This window comes from Pyxicephalus adspersus, chromosome 11 (genome assembly GCF_032062135.1).
Source record: "Pyxicephalus adspersus chromosome 11, UCB_Pads_2.0, whole genome shotgun sequence".
Lineage (NCBI taxonomy): Eukaryota > Metazoa > Chordata > Amphibia > Anura > Pyxicephalidae > Pyxicephalus > Pyxicephalus adspersus.
Genome location: NC_092868.1, coordinates 18,167,418 through 18,177,388, shown reverse-complemented (window position 1 = coordinate 18,177,388; position 9,971 = coordinate 18,167,418). Strand labels below are relative to the sequence as shown.

Genomic DNA, 9,971 nt, shown 5'->3' with positions numbered 1-9,971 from the left:
AGATTAGCATAAATGAATACATAACTGTGTCATTTCTACTTTATTTAGTAACACTTTTTTTTGTTCTTCACATGCTGGGGGCCCTGTCTTACTTAATGCTGACTATGGTATGTATATGCAGGGAAAAACAAGTGTTCATTTTTAACAATAAAATTGTGAAGTTAAAGAAAAAATACCGGGCAACAATCCACCAAAGTATGAGCCTTTAAATATTTCAGCAAGGCTGATTCATTAAAACGCTTCCACACTTAGTGTCTTAAACACTATTTTCATAATTGTCTGACCCAGAATATGGCAACAATTGTCAAGTGATGCATGTCTACTTGCTGTTATCTAACACGTGGTTTTCGGTAATACACTCTCATTTAAACGGCTACTACTACAAGATGCTGGGAAAGAGACCTAGGCCTCTCTTTTAGGGATATAAGCGTTATTATTTTCTGTTTTTTATGCAAAAAACCCTGTCACATACAGTATCCAGTACAAAAATGTTACTTTGCAAAGTATTACAAGCCAAGTAAACAGTTTGCTTAAGACACAGATATACAAATTTTTTTTCAGTGCATGCATATGACATATGATCTTTGCAAAAAGCCTTAGTTTGAAACTGCTATATCTCCATACACACATACAAGAGTAGCTTTATACTTTCCCTTCCCCAGTAGGAAGTCATAAGATTACAGCTTATAAGGTTTGACCAAAAAGAGCCTAAATAATTATTGATCAAAAGGAAATATGTGGATTTTCAGACAAAACAAGGCATACATTGGCCAAGGACATAATGCTGCAACTTTTGTTTGTTTTTTTTCAACATAGAAACATGACTGCCTGAGGAAAACAAGCAAATGTCTACATACAATAATGATATGTGTTTGAAATTCAGGTAAAGAACCAGTGGGGGGTAGCATCATTACATCTACAGTAAATGCACAAGAATACATTGAGTTTTTGGATACTCATTGGCTATCTGAATTAATAAAGCTCTCCTAGACTAGAGAAGATAAACTAACTTAGGTGAACCAGCAAACCTGTAGTAAATTAATTTAATATTTAGCAAAGGTTTTCAAACCCGAACCAAATCCACTCCAGGTTCACCCATTACATTCTATTTTCTCGTTTTTGAAATCCTTAATAAATTAGGACCATCCTGTCACTCAAAAGTAGGTTTGGTGATGATGAAGTCTTTTTTCAAGATAATAAAGCAACCTGCCACACAACAAAAAAAAAGTTTTTTGGAGAAAAGACATATAACAATATCACAATCTAATTAAAAATGTATGCTTAAAATTGAAAAATATATATATCTATTGTTTCTGGTATTTTTTGGTATTTAGCATATGCTGCCCTTGAAAGTAATTTTTTAGTTTTTGTATTCATTCACATCTTTCTTCCTTTTTTTGGCATTTTTCCAGTATACGTTTGTTTGAACTAAGCAAGTAAAATGGGGTATAGGCCTTTAATTGTAATCACTTTTCCACAGGGTAAAAAAAAAAAAAAAACATGTAAAAACACATACATATTTTAGTAAAACTTATATGTCCTACAGCCCATCAGCTCTTAGGTATTACCTAAAGAAATTGAAATATGAATGCTGTGTTGATTCATGGGGTACTACTCTCCTCACAGAGCTGTATCTCCTAGCCCTGTAAACAGCCACCAGGCCCCCTCCAAGCATCCATCAAAGGCAGGGGCCAGCAATCACCATTACAAAATGTATTTATTGTATGTGCACACAATATGGAAAAACATCTGCTATAACAAAAGGGTTAGGAGACCCTTCATAAAGAAATGCAGACTTTATTTTGTATCAGCCATTACCAAACCACAGAAGTTACCTTATATCATCTACTCATTAGAAGAATATTCAAGAGAATAATTTATTTATTTAGTTTTACAATATTTGAAACAGAATATTGGTGGTTATTTTCATGTCACAAAACTTGAATCACAGATTCTTCAGCCAGTCTAAGTTGGGCCCAACTTTTTCACATGGATGGCTTGGGACATCAGGCATATTACCGTCATCTCGAACTGGAACTAATTAAACACAACAGTGAGTAAATATTTGCAGAAAATGATAGGCGCAAAGATTACTTAAAGATGCCTATATAAAAATTTAGAGCCAAGAAAATAGATTGACATAAATTGGTGGACATCCTGTGTTGTCAATTTAAAACTTCCCCACACCCTTAGACTGGGTACACACTTGCAATATTGGTCGTTGGAAAGGATTTTTCACAATCATTTCCAATGACAAAAAACTGAAAGATCCATGAACAAGCAATCTATAGAGAGGGGAAAGGGGGGGGGATATGCGAGCGGCAGCCCGCTATGGTCTCTCCTCTTCACTTGTATTAGGATCATTTGCCGCTCGTGGATCCGCCAGGATGGTCATCCAGACGACGAAAGACGAGCGATGTACACACGCCAGATTCTAGTCTGATATCAGCCCTAAGGCGATTATCGGGCGAGAATCATCTGATGTTTTTACGTACCCTTAGGATTGCCTATATGACATAAGATAAAGCTCTGTCTTTTTATATCCTTTCTTTATTACTTAGCTGCTGATCCTGACCAAATGCAGCTCCATCTGCTCCAAATGTTTGGATAAAGTATCAGTGAGAGCTTCTAACAGCAAACACTCAATGGGAGCACTCACAGTAACAGGTGGAACTGTTGGTAGGCTTCAGTGTGTTAAACACATCAACCATGCCCAGAAACAGGTTACTAAATTCTGTTTTATCAATGTGCAGGAACAAGGACAGAAAAAGAGACAAATTTCAACAAAAATCTTCCCATACAAATCACATGTGCACATAAATTATAAGATTTATTTATTCTTGATTGCATCTATTTTATGTTCAATACCTGTAAAAGTCCCCTGACTTCTGTAGTCATCCAAAAGCCCTGGGACTATTGCTAAATAATGTAGAGGGGAAGTCAAAAACAGACAAGCCACCACAGAGTACCTAAATGCTGCCAGAATAGGGAAGGGTTATAATATGCAAGGAATGGGATGATTCCTTGCACAGTAGTCAAATTTCCTATTGAGTTTAAAGGTGGGATTCTTGGTTATACCCAGTACTCCTAGTTATCAGACTTTGTTTACAAGCAATGCCTTTTGAGTCATCATTGATGCATGCCCAATAGTAGTTGTTTTAATGCACACTATGTCAGGTTGGCCTACAGTGACTTTTTTGGTGTCAAATGAACATGATAAAGAGCTGTCTGCGCAAATTATTTACTGTGTATTTCTACTGAAAACTTTATTAAAGCTCCCTCACTCATATGTACAGTTCTTGGCAACTGCAGAAATAAAATCACAAAATTTGATTCTCAAATTGTCCACTAGCTATAGTAACTATAGGAGAGCTGCACATTACATGTTAAGTCTCTTCTTTTACATTTGAGAACATTCTACAGGAAAAGTTAAACACCCCTCAGGGGGTTCAGAAAAAAATGGTGGAATGGAGATCTCACTAATAAAAACAATGAAAAATGTTGGAAATTAATTAGTGACTCAATACCCTTGTATCGAGTCATTTATTTCTATTCAAACCACAGTTGTTTCTGAATTTATTAAAACCAATTTTCTCACTAAAGTTTTTCTTGCATCTCATCTCCCTCAATATTTCGAAGTAAAGTCTCATACTTTCTTAGGAAAGGTTTCTTTTCACTATCTAAATATATTGTCTAAAATGTACCCCCCCCCTGCAAAAAAAACAGAACAAAAAAAATAAATAAAAAAAGCCTTGCTTACCTGGATAAGTATATGGAACAGCTTGGTTGTATTTTGCAGCATACTTTGTGTAGGGACTAATAAAGGGAAGCATAACCGCTGTAAACAAACATAGAAAAAACAATAATAGATTAATCTTTCCCCACTGTAGCATTTTCTGTTGCCGTTTTTAGTGTTGCAAAAAAAAAAGATGTGCAAAATTGATAAAAAAAAGTCTTGTTTAAAGTGCAAATTGCCATGCATTGTACCAAAAACCTAATGCGCCTCACTTGAGGTGCCTACCAGCATGGTCAGCTCTTCACTTATTTAGCATATGGAGAGATATGAAAGTGAGTTGGATCTCCCCGACCCACCCCAATATTATACTATGGAGTACTTCCCTCCAGGTAAATGATTATGACTTATTGTCCTCCATGGTTTTTGTTAAGCACATCTGAAGATCCTGCAAAACTAAATATACGCTCAAATCCATGAACATCCATGACCTCTGTAATGATGTTCATTATTCTAAACCCACAGATCCCAGATGCCTTTCCTTGGCAATTTCTTTTATTCATAGTAACATTATAGAAAAAAAAAAAAAAAAAAACATGTTTTCCTAAATCTAACTATGATCAAATTATGCCCCCAAATTATAACCTTTAGGTTATTTTTACTTATTTTCTTCACAAAGAAATTAAAAAAATATTTTTAAAAACAATTTTGCCAAACGAAAAAAAAAAAAACAGAAAAAGAAACATACTTTCCAGACCAGCAAATCCACAGGTGTCATCTTCCCCTACTACTCTATTAGTTCAGGTAATTCCTTGACCACCATAACTTAATTTTCATGACATGGGGAGCTGGTTATCTTTTCTACATTCTTGCAGCTAGACCCCTAATGTCAAGTCATGTTATTTTGGCTGCAGAAGCAAAATATTGTGTTTGGGTATCTCAGAAAACAGAAGATGGGCCTTTGTACATATCACCCTTGCTCAGGTGAATATAGAGAAAGTGGATAGGACAACTAGAGAAAGTAAAAAATCAACATATTTCTGAATAATATTTTATAAACCTATAACCCTAGGGGGGGTCTTTGTAAAAACAAAGTTCAAGACAAAAACTTTTTTTGGTAAAAGGTCCACCTTCTCTCCAATGTGGTATGCTTAGTATGGTATGTGTGGTAAGCATGCCAAAAAAACAAATAATTTAGGAATTGCCATGGACATTGCTCCAGAGATTTTGTGGTTTTTTGAGATGCAACTTTACAAACCTAAGCCTTTAAGAGAAAAAAAAAGCTTTCTTCTGGCAACCTTTCCAAAAAAGTGATATCGCTTCAGTCTTTTTCTAATTGTACTGTCATGAACTTTAACATGAATATTGAGGGCTGTAGAATCTGATTTGTTAACTTTAAAATTTTTGCAATCTGTCTGAAAACTGCAGGTCTGACCTTGAGGTGAATTTTGAGTTTGGTAACTGTTTGGCAACTGTCTTCAATGTTTTGTACTTGTGAATTATCTTTCTCACTGTAGAATGATGAGCTTAAAATTGTCTGGAACTGGTCTTTTAACCCTTTCCAGGTTGATGGATAGCAATAAATGCATCTGATACTGTGTTAACACACAGCTGAATGCTCCAAGCCAGCAATTCAAAATGTCAGCCTTTGTAATGTTAGTCACACTTGCTGATTAACAGTTAATCAAATGCATTTGATTAGCAGCACCTGGCTGGTACATACCATACCCTCTTAGTTCCCATAGTCACAAGGTTGTAAATAATTCCTCATGTACTGCTTCTACATTTTGACTTAGTTGTTAAATATTGACACAGTTTAATATGTCATGTGTTTTTCATCTGAAGTTGTATTAGCCCAATTTGTAGACAAGGAGCTGATGATTTTGCCTGAAAGGCAGAACCTTACAATTACAAGAAGGGTGTTTTTTTCACATGAATACACATTCGTGAATTACAAAATAATGCAAAATCTAATAAAGACACATAGCGTCATCCCATGGATGTCAAGGGATTGTTGCTGGAAACAATCTTAAATTCTCATTTCAAGTGACAGATTAATGAATGAATGCTATACATACGGCACTGTTCTGTACTATGGAAAAGGAGATAGGGGAGGATGAGTGAACTGCACCTCTCTGTGTTCACTCCCATAGGAGTAAACAGCAGTCATTCCCAATCGGTTGTTCAATTATCCACTGTGGCAGACTGATGAACAACATCGGAGGACTGGATTAATATTCCAGGTTTTATTGCTGTTTGTGTGTGAGAATTCCCCCTACAGATGCTTATTGATTCATTCACGGCAGCACGGTGGCTCAGGGGTTAGCACTCCGGCCTTTGCAGCGCTAGGTCCTAGGTTCGAATCCCAGCCAGGACACTATCTGCATGGAGTTTGCAGGTTCTCCCTGTGTCTGCGTGGGTTTCCTCCGGGTACTCCGGTTTCCTCCCACATCCCAAAAACATGCAATAGGATTAATTGGTTTCTATCTGGACACTATCTGCATGGAGTTTGCAGGTTCTCCCCGTGTCTGCGTGGGTTTCCTCCGGGTACTCCGGTTTCCTCCCAAAAACATGCAATAGGATTAATTGGTCTCCCCCTAAAAATTGACCTTAGACTACATTAATGACATATCACTATGGTAGGGACATTAGATTGTGAGCTCCTTTGAGGGACAGTTAGTGACATGACTATGGACTTTGTACAGCGCTGCGTAATATGATGTGGTAAAAGGTCCACCTTCTCTCCAATGTGGTATGCTTAGTATGGTATGTGTGGTAAGCATGCCAAAAAAACAAATAATTTAGGAATTGCCATGGCAAGGATCTGTCTAATCTTCTACAGGCTGCAGAAGAACAGATGATATTATTTATGTGTGACAGGGACATTAATGAATTAGCAATTAGTGAGTTTGGGTATTCATGCCATATTTGTTAGTAATGTGTAAATTATGTAGTTAAACCTTGTCCCTATCTCAGGATAACAACTGAAATCAAGAATGATGGGGAGGAAGGAGCACTTGTAACGTTTACAGTCCTTTCAAAGATATACTTATAATTTATAATCACAAAATAGGGTTTGTTAAGAAAACAAAAATGAAGAGGTTAATTGAACCCTATGATTTTTTACATAGCTGAGGAAACCTTACCTAAAATACCAATGCCTGCAGAGACAGTTATGACAGGTTCTTTGTTCCAAGCATTTTTCAAAAATGATCCAATTTCTGTAATTAAAAAAATTCAGTTGATAGTTTACATATCTAATTATATAATGTTTGCCTTTGTAACTGTTAGACCACATGTTATATTAGTAATTGCAGAATACAATCCAAAAATACTAACATCACAAAGCTTCCAGGCTACGCCCAGCATGTCTTTAGCTTTGTAAAAGTTTGAATTACCAAAATGTCAATTTTTCAATCTTGTAGTGAACTTTATGCTAAGGATAAGTGGGAGTATGACATAAAAGAACATCTAAAACAGTATTAGAGGAAAAGCTCCAGCTCTGCTTAATCAGCATTTCGTCAAAACCACCAATTCAATACAAACTGCACAGATGGGTTTATAACCGGTTACATATATTGCTATCTGATTTTACACATTTTTGTTCTCCTTAAAATTTCCAACAACAGTACTAATCAAGATACATTCAAGTCAAATTAGGGTTAAACAGGATTTCAATTTATCTTTTAAAAGTAGGCCTATGCCTTACATTTATGTCCCCAGTTCACCCAAACCTGCAACTTTGCCACTGTCCATGCCATTTAAAGCAAAACTACAACCAAAAAAAAAAAAACAAAAACTCACCAAGAGACAAAGGCTTCTTACAGAAGAGGTTGTGACATGCAAAGTCTCTTCTGCCCAAAAAAAAAAAATCTGGCATTTTGCTTTTTGTCTACACTTCAATGCTATGTAGATCTCAGCTCTATACACTGTACTAGCGCATTATAGGGCCAGACACTGGGGATATTGGCTGGCCAGTGGCTGTGGAGGATCACTGTGGATAATTCAGGTGCGTGGGAGTTCATTCATTCCTGGCAAAAGGGATATCACCTGTCCGATTCTGCAATAATGACATGCCTAATTGTGGATTCTTCCAAGTGGAACTTTTAGTCAGTACTTTAAGTTCTTTATGTCCTTTATGGGAGAAATGGGCACTGTAGAAGAACAGAGGTGATCTGGAAGTCAGCAGGAGGAACCACTGACAGATGCAGGAGACCATGGAGGCCAACACTCCATAAAGTGTACATTTTCCTGACTTGCACAACAATTTCTCATGAACAGGTAAAGTGCAACGCTGCCCCAGAGCACAAAGGCTCTTGCTGGGCATTATTTGCACCAAGGGGAAAGAGATGCCAATCTCACACATGCCCAGTCAGATCGTCTCTCTTTTTTATTCCCCTTTACAGCAGCTACGTCACCCGATCTTGCACCTGCGCAGTGCGAGATCGGGTGACCTAGCAAGAAGACAGAAGATGGCGGACGATGAGGAATTCCAGGACGACACAAGACTGGATCGTGGGAAGGACCAGCGCCATCAAGGGATCTGCGGGACTAAAGGTAAGTGTAATATTTTTTATTTTTAGTTTAGTTCGATTTAAGGCAGTCCTTAAAAAATAGCAGATTTTGGTCTTCTTTACAGGCAATCTTTACAAATATTAAGCTAGAAATATATTGCATGTGCTGCAACAAACAGATTTTTGAGCACCCAGCTTTGCTAGGAAGCAACAGTGGGTAACTGTGATAGTATCTCTATTAAAGTGTTGAAAGTCTAGGCCAATGTAACATTTTGAAGGGAAAAAAAAAAAATATATATATATATATATAATATAAAATATATTTTTGAAATCTTTATAGTAGGTCACATTTTTAGCTGCAAAACAGCAAGATTGACACAGGTTATTTGAGAGTTCAAAGAACATGCAAATGACACATATTTTATATTCACTCTTCTTATTATTATATTCACTTTTATAACAATCAAAAATAGAAATTCTGTGGAACTCTGCTGAATAGGAAGGACGGGAATTTCCAGGGAAGCGTCTCTAAAAACCTTATCTGTATGTGAATCAGAAATATGTAACAATGCTTCAAATAACTGCCACTAGCAACACTCTCATTACATATAACCGAACACCGCTTACAAGGACAGAACAGGAGTCTCCTTGACAAATACTTACTAGCAAACCCTGCCATCTTGCTTTCGACCTGCTTCAGGAAATGGAATGACGGGCCGCACTGCCTATCGGGACTTGTAGTTTGTAGCCTGTCAGTAGCTGCTGCGGAAATTTGAGCCTAGGACGCCCCATACTGACGGCTTTTGGTTGTTCAAGTGAAGCGAAAATGGTAATGTTTAAGTACTTAGTACTCTGTAATGGGTCTGTGACTTAAAGCGTACCTAAACTCACAATTTTCACTTTACATAAAAAGGTAGACAACCCTTTTATGGAAAGTAAAAATGCAGTTTTTTTTTTTTTTTTTTTTTAATATAATTTTTATTAGAAAGGTAGGACAAAAGATACAAAACAATTAAAAAGATATACATTTACAAAAGCAGTACAAAATACCAATCTTAATCAATAGATCATGTACAGAAACCACCATGTAATAGTACAGAACATGACATTAAAATACAAGTAAATTCGCTTCCCATAACATTTTATCCACACCCTCATTTTCCATTTTTTGTCATATTTAAATCTTGGAAACAATATACAACAGGTAACCAACAAACAGTAATCAGAAAAAAAAGGGTGCAGCACCGCCCTGTAATTCTCGATCGCTTAGGCCAGGGGTCAGCAAACTGGCTGATCCGACCTATTGCCAGCCGGCAACCCGCAGCAGAGCGGGAACAAACTACCGGAGCCTCAGAGCCGCATGCGGCTCTTGAGCCTCCATGTGGTGGCTCCCTTCCCTAATTACCGCGGCTGGTGTTAACACGTCCGTCGCTGGGGTAAATAGGGGACATTCCCTCTCCTCCGTATGCTGTTTGCTCCTGCCTACCCTTGAAATGGCTTAGTGGCCAAAAACGTTTGCTGACCTCTGGCTTAGGTGATTAGGAATGAATAGAAGCACAAAGCCTCCGGGATACCTACGTCTTTTTGCGCAAATAGAAACATTTGCCGATCTCATGCATGCGCAGTGAGATCTGCAAAATTTTTTTCCATACTACGTCACCCGTTCTCGTGCCTGGGTTGGGTGACGTAGGATGAAGAACCAGGAAGAAGAGGAGAATATGGCA

General features: G+C 37.3%; 1 protein-coding gene across 1 annotated transcript; it reads right to left on the bottom strand.

Moving 5' to 3' along the window:
- Nucleotides 1-1,781: 1,781 nt before the first annotated feature.
- Nucleotides 1,782-9,010, bottom strand: NDUFA3 (NADH:ubiquinone oxidoreductase subunit A3). The gene is made up of 4 exons (XM_072426519.1): nt 8,911-9,010; nt 6,880-6,954; nt 3,761-3,838; nt 1,782-2,037 (listed from the first exon to the last, which is right to left on the bottom strand). Exons 1-4 carry the CDS (start codon nt 8,924-8,926, stop codon nt 1,946-1,948), a joined length of 261 nt encoding a protein of 86 aa, XP_072282620.1. The 5' UTR covers nt 8,927-9,010; the 3' UTR covers nt 1,782-1,945.
- Nucleotides 9,011-9,971: the final 961 nt, after the last annotated feature.

What these genes read in the sequence shown, in the direction of transcription:
- NDUFA3 (XM_072426519.1), bottom strand. An exon ending in TGCAGGCATTGGTATTTTAG is followed by an intron (nt 3,839 to 6,879) that starts GTAAGGTTTCCT and finishes GTTTGTTTACAG; the next exon opens with CGGTTATGCTTCCCTTTATT. An exon ending in TGTTCCATATACTTATCCAG is followed by an intron (nt 2,038 to 3,760) that starts GTAAGCAAGGCT and finishes GTGTTTAATTAG; the next exon opens with TTCCAGTTCGAGATGACGGT.